The following is a 13944-nucleotide window of genomic DNA, read 5'->3' on the forward strand; positions in this document are numbered from 1 at the left end:
TTTCTCCTTCATAATTCTAGGGAAGTATCTATGATACTAGTGTCAGGAAGCTGGCATATCAGCCCACATTCATGGACTCACGTGGCATTACCCCCACTTGCCACATTCCCAGAAGCAAGTTCACCGAAAAACAGGAAGGCAATCTGCACTCTTATTCTGTGAGCCACTTGCAAAGAGGAAGATCTCTTACAACAAAGCATAGATCCCTTTTAAGGAAAAGGAATCTGATAACTACCCAAAGAACTTGATTCTCCACTTTTTGTACCAACACAGATAAAAAAAGGATATGTACTTGCTTTTTAGGAAGGATTTACCTACTCCCAGGATCTGTTTCAGAATCAGGACTTATTCCAAGTACATCATTTTGAAAACCCTTGTAAATACTATCAATGTGGAAAATTTCAAGAGTGGGACTTTGGTAACAGACAATTTCCTTGCATTTTTTTAACATAATAATATGTCAGGACTTTACTTTCTGGCCTCTCGCCTTTTATCAAGCTGTTCTTCAGCCTCAATCATTGGTTCTTTGCGATCTCTTGCACTCTAGAGTTAGATGGGGGATTCTCTGAGACACCTGTTCCAGGAAGCCCCCTCAAAGCATCACTTAGAAAATGACTGTTATTTGGGGGTTGAATAAAAATCATTTGCTAGGCTGTCATTCAGGTATATTTGCCAAGTTGATATGAAAAAATAATTACCTGTGGTGGACAGAGTTCCTGCTCTAGCTCCAGTTTTGTAGAGGGGCGCATGATATAGCGACAGGTGGGGCTCATAATTTTGATGTGGCTCAAAATGAATTACTGGAAGCATTGGGTTCATTTGTCGAGGTAACGCATCTTCTATAACCATTTCGTCGTCATCCCAACGACTGGCATCCATAAACATGCCATGAACCAGCACCCCGTCCTCAGGAGAAGGCAACTGAAAAAAAAATAAGATGGAAGGTGGGAGTCAAAGCTGAGATTATCATTCATGAGCACCATCAAGTTCCTACCTTACTCAGGTACATATTCTTGAAATACAGCAAAGTATCAGAAATTGACCATAGTACAAGATAAACATGATGGTTTTATATAAAGATATTTTATGTGAATTCAAGATTGTCCTTTATTGCAGTTATATATTTATAAATACCTTTTCATCCATTGGTAATTCATTGCCAAAGTGGCACAGTTTCGCAGCTTCTGCTACTTGTGTTTGGTCTCTGTAAGCAGGAATGACGTTGTAACTAAAACTAAGCTCATCAATTGGTAAGTTATATTTTCGAGCATGATTCTGAAGAGTTCCTGAGAAATAAAAAAAGGGCCTGGTTCTCTTTTTAAGAACAAATAACCAATCATCAAAGAACCATTAAAAATGCACAGTAATTGGAATTCAATTTGCCCTCACACAAACTCAGAAATATGTTCTATATTTACAATCTCTCTTGGCAAAGTCCAATTCATAATTTAATCTTCAATATCGTAAAAACCTTTTTATGCAGCACTTTTATTAAACTACCCCACTGTTCTAAGCCATCTTTTTAAAACAAAGAAAATGGAAACTATATTATTTGAACAATTATTATGGCCCTAATGTATTGGCTTACATGTGAGTACCATACTCTCGTTTTATTTATTATTTTTATGACTTTTCTTAATTCAAAATAATAACATAAGGGGGGAAAAGCTTCCTAGTACCTCTCTTTTGAAAGTCAGGCAATGCATGATTTCTACTGTATTGCAGAGTGCTTATTTAACACTTATATCTTCCAATCCATTGAGATGCTTTTCACTTATTCTAGACTTCTTCTATCTTGGAGTAGGCAATACATTATAAGTACATATGGTTTTGTAGGATGTTTTGCTACCAGATCTTAGAACTACAGAAACATGGTTAACTGGAATTGATGTGCAAGATTAATATAATGAGCACCACATGTTTATGTTAGCAAACTGCTTCTGACTGTGAATTTATTTTCAAAATTGAGAAGTAGGAAAGTCTGCTCTACATCATCTCTTGCCTAAAACAGCATTTGATAAAAATGCTGCTTCAGATGCCTTCTTTTCTGGATACTCTTTTGAAATGAAATGAGCTATACAGCCCATGAGTTCAACATTACCTTCAGGACACTATTTGCATTTTTTCGCCCCTGCTCTTCTTCAATCCAGTTATAGCAGCAATACGGAACTAGAATTATTTAGGAAAACTGTTGGCTCCAAATTTATTGGCATGTTATCCTCTCATCGGTACAATGAGCAACATGCTTTCAGGATATTAATTCGGTGGCTTTACAGCTTCTCCCTTTTAATAACAGCTTTATTTCCTTTTTGCGCAGATTCAACCACAAAGGGGTTGGGGAGGCTTCAGGCCCTGCAGGGCAGGACACTGATCAGCTGGCGGAAGAAGAGTGTCTGATTCCCATTACACCCTCTTGGTTTTCAGAAGCTAGCAGCAGCAGCAAAGAGAAGTCTGAAGCCAATTTAAAAATGGTTTGAAGGGGATTGGGAAACGGAAACAATGGCCTTGTGAATCTGATCCCAATCAATCAGCGAACAATAAAGCGGCTTGGCAGGCTATTCTGAGCATCTGAAACCAAAAGCGAGACAACCAGCTGAGCAACTAGTTTTCCAACCCTTTTGTGAGTGTGCTACCATTTAGAACATACACAGGTGACATCAGAGACAGAGACATTCATGAATGTTTACCTGTCAAAAATCCTTGTGGAAAAAAGAAACCAGAAATCCAAAATGATTTAGGCTGACCTCTTTTGAGCCAGAACTGGGGAGGAAAAAACCAAAACAGTTGATATATATTATGCATAAAATCCGACATTCCATTTAACTTATTAAACAACGGATTGTTGTCATTTTATTTGCAGAGAAGGACAACTGAACTGGGTTTGCCAGGGTTTTACTTCTCCATCTAAATGGATATGGCTGCGTTCCTTTTGATACTAATCCAGGAAATCTTTGGTGCTGCAGGATAACAATTTTCTCCCAGGCAGAATGAAGCTCAGGGCTTCTCTCACACAGATCAGAAGTTTTTGCCCATAACCATTTTGGGTGCTCAGTGGGAAGACAGACCAACTCTTTCCTTTACTCCCAATTTTCCTGATTATATGACTGGTTTAAGATTGGAACTCAGTCAAAATAACCATGAGTACTTTGCATCATATTTGAAGTTAACAAGACAAGGATGGTTCTGATGCATGGTTGAGGGGCTCTGGATCAGAATACCTGCATAAATGCTGATGCACTCTGTTTGTATATACAGCACACCAGCAGCATATTATTTCAAATATCATAATCATACGGCATAATTATCTCAGAGAAGTGATAAATCCAAGAACGGATGGCAATATATTATCAAGCCATAGCAACAAAGATGCTTTGTGAAATTACCAAGGTACATAAAATCCCACTGTTATTTTTTTGATGACAAAACTGTATCCTTTTTGCAAATAATCAGCTAAACCATTTAGGGAAAGCAATAATGTCATTACTCTCCCTTCTCCAGTATTCTCCATGCCAAGAATAGGGAATATTACCTTCATACTGCCAAGAGTTTTCTCATTAGTTTATTTGCTGCAAGTCATATTTGGCATATTAATTTAAACAAGACAGAAGCCAACTTGTAATAAATGGAAAGGCAAGCATTTGGCATGGTTTTTAATTCCTCCCCCCTTTAAAGTGTTTCTTGTCCCCACTTGTTTCCTAATAATGGTGCCTCTGACCTTCATTTTTAACCATTTCAACAGTTTCAGCTTCCCTGAACTAATTTTTCTTCCAGGGATTGTATGATTTTTTTTTCTCCTGACACACATACTTAATATGCACATTCTTTTAGATATGTTTTTTCTGTGCACATTTTTGAGTTGCAAATTGCAGTTTGGTATGCTAATGTGTTCTGGTTTGTATACATATTTCACAGGTGCTCACTGGTCTGTGTTTACATAAATTTATCTCCCGTTTTATCTTTTATGCCAAAATAATCAATGATGTCATGCAGTATTTCTCAACCTTAGCTATTTTAAGATGAACGGGCTTCAATTCCCCAGCAAGCCATGGGAATTCTGAAAGCTGAAGTCCACTCATAATAAATAGGTCATTGATGCTCTCAGCCTTTTCATGGGAGGGGGGCAAGAAAGCTGAAGAATGAACTTGGGTTACATCCTTTTTTAACTTTCCCCAAACCCCTTACACCTGAAACATAACATAAATTATAGACCAGTGTTGGTGAACCTTTTCAGCACCAAGTGTCGGGATTAACGGGAGCACGCACATGCATGTGCCAGAAACCAGAAGAGCAGCTGCCTGGTACACATCTTCTGGTTTCTGGCTTGTGCATGTGCACCAGCCACATGATCTTCTGGTTTCTGGTGCCCATGTGTGTGCAAAGACCAGCTGGCCACTGTGCATGCGCACGCCAGGAAGATAATCCTTCAGTTTCTGGCACACACATGCGCACCAGCCAGCTGGTCTTCGTGTGCACATGCATGCCAGAAACCAGAAGACCAGGTGGTTAGTCTTCTGGACTAGCTGGAAATTGGGAGAGCAGCCACATGGTACAGCTGCTTTTCCAGTTTCCAGTGTTCTCACACGCATGAAGACCAGCTGGCCGGCACGCCGGAACCCAGAAGAGCAACAGTGACTGCTCACATGCCCAGAGAGATGGCTCTGCATGCCACTTCTGGCATACGTGCCATAGGTTTGCCATCACGGTTATAAACCATATGTACAGTGTACACCTTTGAGTAGCATTTCTACTTACATCTATGAAGCTTGTCCTGAGCACAAGGTCTTTCACCCAGGACCCCAAAGGTTTCAGAGATGGATATGCGGCGTTGGCCCAGAGGCCTGGAACCTGATTATTAAGAAAACTGTGGTACACTCTCTCCATTTCTTCGGACATTACTACAAGCCCCGCAATGGCTTTGTTGAGTGTTTGTAGAGAGATCTGAAAGTTGAACAACAATACTAGGCTTTAATCTTTTGTGGAGAGGAGAAGAATATAACTGCAATTATATCTTCCCAAGGCAGCTGTATTGCCAACTCTTTCGCTCTCATGTTAGCTTCAGTTTTATGCAGTGTTTCTCAACCTTATCAACTTTAAGATGAGTGGACTTCAATTCATGTTGGCCAGGGAATTCTGGGAATAGCAATAGCACTTAGACTTATATACCACTTTACAGTGCTTTATAGCCCTCTCTAAGTGGTTTACAGAGTCAGCATATTGCCCCCAACAATTGAGGTTTTCATTTTACCCACCTCGGAAGGATGGAAGGCTGAGCCAACTTTGAGCCTGGTGAGATTTGAGCTGCCAAATTGCAGGCAGCCGGTGGTCAGCAGAAGTACCCTCAATATAGCATTCTAACCACTGTGCCACTGGGGCTCATTGAAGTCCATTCATCCTCAACTTGCTAAGTTGAGAAACACTGATCTATGGCCCTACAAAATGGAGCAGTAGAAAGGAAAATCACTGATAAAATCTCAGCGGTGCTGCAGCAATGTTTTCTGAAGTTGTCTATACAACATATGCAGGTTGTTTTCACATTTTCCCGCACATTCTTATGAGTACCTTTGCCTAATTGTAACAAGGAGTTTAGCAGTAATACACTGTATCTGCTTTATCTGTTTTCCCAACAGTTTTCATACCAAATTCACAAACAAATGGAAACTATCTACCATATTTGTTTGAACAGACAAAAATGCAACTATTGTGTCTTAACCTCTTTCAATTAAAGGAAGCCAGGAAAACAATCATGGTGTGACCAATGTTCTGAAAAATAAGGATGAAATTTTTCTGTCAGTAAAAGTATATGCCTGTGAAAATAGTGAGTTAATTCCTGGAACTGTTTTCCTGATTTGTCACTCTCTTCCTACAAGGTTAATGCATTCTTTCCAATGATGTTGATATTCTTGCATTCTATGAAAGCAACATTTCTCCCATGCAGCCTTATCAATCTTCATTAGCCAGAAATTATTTCATGCTGCAGTAGGAGTGGGAGGGGCTTTTGACTTCCTGTTTGCTTTCCAAATGACTTTGTTGTGGGAAGCTGGCAGAGTGTTGCAAATCATGATCACATGACTGTAACTGACTATACTATAGCGATGCTGCAGCAGCCACAACTCTGTGAATACAACTGAAGTGAAGGTCCTTGAAATTCCCAATTATACTCAAGAAATGCATCCTGAATTTTGTAGCAAAAAATTTAAATTAGTGGATTTAAGCTATAGATAGTTCCTAACATATAACTATTTATTTAGCAACTGTTCAAAGTTGAATTGAAGACAGCAAAATCCACATTTTGGACAGAGAGGACCACTGGTTTGAAAGAGAGGATCAAAGAGCCCATCTATATAAAAATTGAACAGCCCTCTCTCAACCAAGGGAAAAGAATAGGACATCATCTATCTTGAGTCTACAACACAGTCCTTTCAGCTGTTCCAAGAAGGCTCCACACCCATTTGCACTACTCAGTGAAACTGAGGACACAGATAAACCTCCAAGTGGCCTCAATGACTCACAAAAAGAATGCAAATGACCAGCTGTCTGCAAAGAATATAAATCCTGCCATTCCCCACCATCCAGTCAGAGCTGAAGAAGCTACTTGGATGAGAAATAAAATGTCTTCAAAGAAAAACAAAAGTCAAGTTGGGACAACTATGACCTGGATGACTGAGAATCTCCATAGACATTTAACCTAATGGAAGGTTACAAACAGATAGGAGAGTTTTAGTAGTATATAAATTAAAGTAGTCCTCAATTTATGATAATAATTGGGACCAGAACTTCCAGTGCTAAACAAGGCAGTTAAATGAATTATGCCTGATTTCATAGCCTTTCTGCTGTTGTTATTAAGCAAATCACCACAGTTGTTAAATATGTCTCATGGTTGTGAAAGAATACACCCCCCCCCTTTTTCCTTTGCTAATTGAAAGTCAGCTGGGAAGGTTGCAATGACAATCACAAGATCTTAGGAGGCGCAGCCATTGAAAATTCCTGCTGGTTGCCAAGCACCCATATTTTGATCATGTGATCATTAGTGCAAAGACTAAGCACAAAATTAAGTCATTGGGTCATTAATTAGGTTGAGGATTCTCTGTAATGCCATATATAGTAAAAACAGAGGGATAGAATCAAGATCACATGAAGTGTTAATACCACTTTATAATGCCTTGGTAAAACCACACTTGGAATACTGCATTCAGTTTTGGTCACCACAATGTAGAAAAGAGGTGGAGACTCTAGAAAGAGTGCAGAGAAGAGCAACAAAGATGATTAGGGGACTGGAGACTAAAACATATGAAGAACAGTTGCAGGAACTGGGTATGTCTAGTTTAATGAAAAGAAGGACTAGGGGAGACATGACAGCAGTGTTCCGATATTCCAGAGGTTGCCACAAAGAAGAGGGAGTCAAGCTATTCTCCAAAGCACTTGAGGGCAGAACAAGAAGCAATGGGTGGAAACTAATCAAGGAGAGAAGTCTTAGAACTGAGGAGAAATTTCCTGACAGTTAGAACAATTAATCAGTGGAACAACTTGCCTCCAGAAGTTGTGAATGCCCCAACACTGGAAATCTTTAAGAAGATGTTGGATAGTCATTTGTCTGAAATGGTATAGGGTTTCCTGCCTAGGCAGGGGGTTGGTCTAGAAGGCCTCCAAGGTCCCTTCCAACTCTGCTATTGTATTGTATTGAATAACACAAACTAGGCTTGCTAAATCCCAATGATATCACAGATATTATTTAGCAACACTCAGTCTTACATGTTGTCTGTCTGTCTGTCTGTCTATCTATCTCTATCTCTATCTATCTCTGTCTGTCTGTCTATCTATCTATCTATCTATCTATCTATCTATCTATCTATCTATCTATCTATCTATCTATCTAATCTATCTATCTCATCTATTTATTTCTCTCTCTCTCTCCTTACCTCCCTTCCTCCCCCTCTCCCCTCTCTACCTATCTTCCATATCATTTTTCTTTCATATTTCTTAACCACTATCGCTTTTGGAGAGAATCTGCTTTCCAATCTATTTACTTTTTCTGGTAGTATTGGAAGAATGATATAATACATTAGACAAACATTTTTATTTAAATCCCAATCATAACACCAGAATTTATTCCATCTATTAAGAAATGTATGTTTTCATACCCTTAGCAGACTGAGAAGACCATTAAAACGATCAATTTCTTGCCCAAGAACGGTAGTTAGAGAATCTAGTCGACATTTGCTATCCTTCACAAAAAGTATCTCTGCAGCAAGGTCCATGTCCAGCTTCTCTGAAAATAAATAAATAAAAGAAACCCACATTATAAATTAGTTACCACACATTTAAAATGTATAGGGATGGCTAATAGCTGATTTGAGGAGGGATTTGTGGGACAACAAGCAATATAGGATCTGCTCGAGATCAGATTTCATACCAACTTAGAAACCCAGGAATTTTCTTTTATTGTTAAGAGGCTTTGACGGCAAAAGAGATGCTTGGTCAAGGCATTTACTTAAGCCATTGGTGATGGCTAATCATCTAATCCCCAGACTCTCTTAAAGTTTGAGAGTTTACCGCCAACCTTTCTAAAGGGGAATTTAGTGGCATTGCATAAAAGCATAAAGCAATGGCAATTAGTCTTCCTGGCCTCAGTTTTGACTTTTTAATCTCCCCCCTCAGCCAGAGGACAGGGTTCCATTCCAGTAGGAAATAGGCCATGCCTATGAGGGTATTCTGGGCACCAACTTCACACACCACAGCAGAGATCCAAATTAAATAGTTTTGTGAGATAATATACCAATCAGGGAAGGATGGTAATCGTAATTTTTCATAGTAGGCAATATTAAAATCAAATCAAACAATAACACAAAATAAAATAATCTTCCCAAATTCTACAAGGCTTGGTAGGCTAAAAACACAATACTTTTAACACTTTTCCATTTTCTGTGTTCTACAAATTTCAGCTAAAAGTATCTCTATTTATAAAAGGAAGGAAGGAAGGAATCACAAGAAAAACTTTTCCTCCTTCCTCATGTCAGTTCTGATTTTCCTTTAGAATGGTTATTACTACAAAGTAGTTGGCTAGTTAATGTTTTAATATATTGTATAAATGCAAGTGATCTCTTCAAAAAGTAAGGGGCTTATTTCAAAAAAAGTTGGGCCTTTTGTTGGAAATTTTGAAGTAAACCCTTTGGAAAATCAGACAAATGAGACTGCTACAGTATAGCATGGCACTATACTCAATATCAACATACTGAGTTAACACTATATCCCCCAAAATTGCTAGATACAACTGCTAGATAGGGCATTCTCCAGATTAAACAAACATCTTTGGAAGAAAATACTGTATTTTTCAGTCTATAAGATGCACTTTCCCCCCTCCCCAAAAGTGGTAGAAATGTCTGTGTGTTTTGTAGAGCAAATGTTGCCGAAGCCCCACCCACCTGCCAGCCCCCACCCTTCAGTTTTTTTCGGCCTCCAGGCACCCTGTTTTCGGCCTCTGCGCACCCCATTTTTAGCCTGTTCCAGGCAGCGGGGGCGATCGGTGGTGGCGACAATGATCCCCGCTGCCTGGAATGGGTCAAAAATGGGGTGTGTGGAAGCCAAAAATGGGATGTGCAGAGCCCAAAAACAGGATGTGCAGAGCCCAAAAATGGGACATGCAGAGATGGTGATAGGCAGGGGTGATCCCCGCAGCCTGGAACAGCTGATGGGTGATATTCTGGGAGGCCAATCCAACCATCAATCAATCAGATGTTCGTGCTAAATCAGGCTGCGATAATGTGCTGAAGCTGACCAGGCTGTTTACTCCAAGGATGTTAGTCAGATGAATACCGATGGATGCTGGGAGGCAGAGGCAGATTTTGTTTTCTTGTTTTCCTCCCCAAAAGCTAGGTGCAACTTAATTGGTATGGAGTGTCTTATAATGTAAAAAATACGGTATTAGGTTACTTCCATTGCTAATGAAGCAAAACAAAGGAACGAACCTAAGGATATATTTTAAATGTACAGACACACTGGCATATTCTGGAGAGCACTGTAAAATTAAGTATACAATTCTATGAACATACAAAGCAAATAGATACAGATTTTATATTTGAATAAGCTGTCACATGGCATACTGGCAAGTGAATTTAACATTCTGTTTCTGGACTGTACTAACTCAAGTTAGATATTACAATCAGAATAGACAGCCAACTATTTAATAGGGGTGACATTAACAGGTCTTATGAATTAACTATGTTTTTCTAAATAATTACTCATTAAGAAAATATTTGTAGATATGCACTTAAAAGAATAACTTGCCTCAATTAAGACCATAGATCATCCCTCAAAAATGGCTTATCAATAGCAATGTCATTTGTATCATATGTTATTTTTTAAAGGAAGCTAAAATTAAATTAGGTTTAATCTGCTTTAAATAAAATCATTATGCTGATTACTGCTTATTGCCTTATAGCAATTGTATTTCAGAATCTGTTCTGCAGAGCAGAACTATGCAAACCACAAATGGCCTGACAAGCATTTTCCAGGGTGAAGATTTTAATTTGTGCATTTTTAAAGCAGTCTAGACAAAATCCATGGTGAAGTCCAGCACAATGTCTATATTGTGATTATAGAAACAAGGTACACTTTAAAGGTATGAAGATTATTTTCATTCTACATCCCTATTCTCTGTTACAAGATGTTTCCTCAAAAGATTGTCATGTTTTTAAATTTATGTTTTTTCCCTCAATATTAAACACGAAGAACAAAATAAACAAATTAATTCTGTGTGAATCTTAAGTAGTAGCACACAGATTTTACTAGAATAACATGATCTTAGACAGAAAATAAAAGAATTACATACAAGTTATTCATCTTGAATTATTTATGTTCCAATTACTTTGTAATATATACTGGAGAATATTTATTTTTAAATGGCTTTTGCTGTTAGAATCATTTAGGAGACTGATGTATTTCCCCAGCCAACATGTACAAAAAACTAATATATTTTTTATTTCTTGAAAAGAATCTCTGGCAACTTGTTGTGGTAGTTTCAGTTGAACAGCCATCTTCTGTATAAGCCTGTTAGTTGAAGATGACCTTAATACTTGCGTGACCCAACAAAAACGCACACGACAAAAGCGTGCCGACAAAACCGCATTGCTAAAACCACGATGTCATCACCACAGTGACAACAGTGCGGTGACAACAGCGCGGCGAGAGAAGGGCACTTTACAACAGCGCGGCGACAGAAAGCCGATTTAAGTTAAGGTAAGGTTTAGGGTTAGGTTTAGGGTTAGGTTTAGGGTTAGCATTACGTTTAGGGTTAGGTTTAGACTTAGGTTTAGTTTTACAGCGCACTTCTGTCACCGCGCTATTGGCGCGATTCAGCGCTCATTCGTCGGAGCGCTTTAGAACTCGCGGTTTTGTCACCGTGGTTTAGTCGGGCGCGGTTTTGTCGTTCGCCCTTTTGTCAGTGAACCAATACTTCTACTTATATAATACAAACACACAGAAATGTTTTATCTCAGAAACCATGTTTCTCTCCAATTCTTTTTTCCCCTTCCTCTAAACTTTTCTCCACTTCCACTGATGTCTCTAGAGGAAAGGCTTTGATCACACCACCATGATTCTCATATTACCTTCCCCCCCCCTTCTCCCAGCCGATGTCAATATCCTTGTCTTCAATTAAAATAGGTATTGAACCTAACTCACCATGCACCTCTGGTGAATGATAGATAAGTTATATAAATCTGAATATGTTGAAAGTGATTGAGATAACCGGATATTTTGTATAAAAAGGAATAAGACAAGATAATCCCTGATATTAAGAAAATTAAGCAGTGATTGTCATACCAGGAATTTTAGCAAGGATTGAACTAGCAAGCTCTTGCACAATCTCATCATTGCTTTTTCCTGATCCCTGTGCTGTGGTTCGTGGCTGAACATCAAGTATTGTAGTAATCAGAGTATTAGTTTCCTTTCGCTATAAAAAAAGAAAATACATTAATTTTTAGAAGCCCATATTAAAAATACCTGACACTTAAAATTGAAAGATTTCTTTCTATAAATTTGCCTGTTTTTTTTAATTTCACCATTACTATGAAAGCTAATTCTTTATCAAGGTGAAGATTTTACTCATTAAAAAAAATGGCTCTGAGTGAAAATCATCACACAATATAGTATTCCATTTGGTCTTTGAAATTGCTTCTCTAATCAACAGAAGTATTTAAAGCTGATTAAACTAGTTGGCAACTCAGTCAAGTAAATAATTTTAAAGCTTTTAGTTGAAGGAAAGGCAATCCATCTACATATTTTTAACAATGATCCAGTAACTTTTTAGATTAGAGATCAGAGGTAGCCTTAATGATGAAGGTTGAATTCATATTTAATAGTTTATGTAATTACTTTCTAGGAAATATATTTTTTTAAATTGCTTGTTCTGTGAAAAACTATTTCTTAGGTTATTTACATCTTGTGAAATGTTTTTCAAAATGTTGAACTTTAAGCTTATTATATCCTTCATTTGTTTATAATGACTGATATACTATCAACCATCATCAACATGTTTAGCAGTTTCTCGGTCTTGAAGTAACAGATTTTGATATTTGCTTTGGAAATTTTAAAAATGAGATGATCATACACAAGATAAAATGCGCTGAGGGGTCCTTGGTCTCTGAACTTGGTTGTTTTTTTGCAGATGTTTCCTTACCCAAGTTAACATCATAAAAATGAGCTCTTTATCACCAAATGTCAGTGTTTTAATATATGTGTTTCTGTCTAATACCCCATTTCCTCACAAGAAACATTATAGATAATGAAATGATTTACTGTATATACTCGAGTATAAGCCTAATTTTTCAGCCCACTTTTTGGGCTGAAAAAAGCCGCCTCGGCTTATACTCGAGTCAGTGAAAAATTTGCCCGAAATGGAGGAGAAAAAGGGGCGGGGCCATGCCACTGGGTGACACTCGTGAATGGCCCAGTGCCCCTGTGAGTTTCCCCTCCCTCTGTGTCAGTTTGCCGCGCAGCGCGCACCGCACCATCCCCCCTCCTCACGTTCTAATGTAATGCAGGGCTGTCTTATGATTCCCCTTCCTCCCCCTCCTGCCGCTCTGCAACGATGTCCCACCTCCTCCTTGTTATGGCAAGCAGCCACATAGCGATGTCCCACCTCCTCTGGTACAGTGATCCAATGATAGGAATCACTGTGCCGTGTGTCATAGGAGGCGGGACATCGCTCCCGCGGCTGCACGGGACATCATCATCACAGCGGGACATCAGCATCATGAGGTGAGTGAAGTATTTCATTGAATACACCGCTAGTTTACTGTTTTTCTTTGAAATAAATATTCAAAAACATTATTGGTATCTATTTTTATTTTTGAAATTTACCGGTAGCTGCTGCATTTCCCACCCTAGGCTTATACTCGAGTCAATAACTTTTCCAGTTTTTTGTGGTAAAATTAGGTGCCTCGGCTTATATTCGGGTCGGCCTATACTCGAGTATATACGGTACAATAAGATAATATATCTTGTTTTGAAGAAACACTCAAGTTCTTTCTTCCTTTCTGTGCCCCTCTGGATTTATTTATTGGCTTATTTTTTTGTCTTGTACAGTTTTTGTGACTTTTGCATTGTTCCTTATTTTTAAATATTTTAAGTTGCTTGAATTTAAACAGCATATAATAAATTGCCATTATTACATACACAAAATGTGAAATCATAGCTACCAATTGTTTAGCTGGTGTTGGCTGCATACACATCGAATTCTTTCCAAGAACCTAGGATATTGTCCCAAAGGTGCTTTTGAAAGGGCAAGTAGAGTTTCAGTTCTGAACTGAAGAAGCTTCTTGGTTGAGAAGTGAAACATCTTCAGGAAACAAAAAAAAACTCCACTTGCCTTTTGAAAAACATCTTTGTGACACTCATGAAGCGGATGACTGAATATCTCCATAGAAACCTATGATATTGTGTAGCATA

General features: G+C 38.4%; 1 protein-coding gene across 1 annotated transcript in view; it reads right to left on the reverse strand.

Annotated features, from left to right (window-relative positions):
• Positions 1 to 13944, reverse strand: part of DNAH6 (dynein axonemal heavy chain 6) — a 207943-nt gene that overhangs the window by 3433 nt on the left and 190566 nt on the right. The window contains exons 71-76 of the mRNA XM_087716259.1: positions 11818 to 11947; positions 8139 to 8266; positions 4753 to 4938; positions 2688 to 2760; positions 1135 to 1286; positions 699 to 921 (exon numbers count right to left, since the gene is read on the reverse strand). Of these exons, the coding sequence (XP_087572385.1) occupies positions 699 to 921; positions 1135 to 1286; positions 2688 to 2760; positions 4753 to 4938; positions 8139 to 8266; positions 11818 to 11947 (892 nt within the window). The remainder of the gene's footprint in view (positions 1 to 698; positions 922 to 1134; positions 1287 to 2687; positions 2761 to 4752; positions 4939 to 8138; positions 8267 to 11817; positions 11948 to 13944) is intronic.

The sequence above is a fragment of the Thamnophis sirtalis genome, unplaced genomic scaffold, assembly GCF_051295495.1.
Source record: "Thamnophis sirtalis isolate CommonGarterSnake01/CBP01778 unplaced genomic scaffold, rThaSir2_p1.2 scaffold_5, whole genome shotgun sequence".
NCBI classification, from domain to species: domain Eukaryota; kingdom Metazoa; phylum Chordata; class Lepidosauria; order Squamata; family Natricidae; genus Thamnophis; species Thamnophis sirtalis.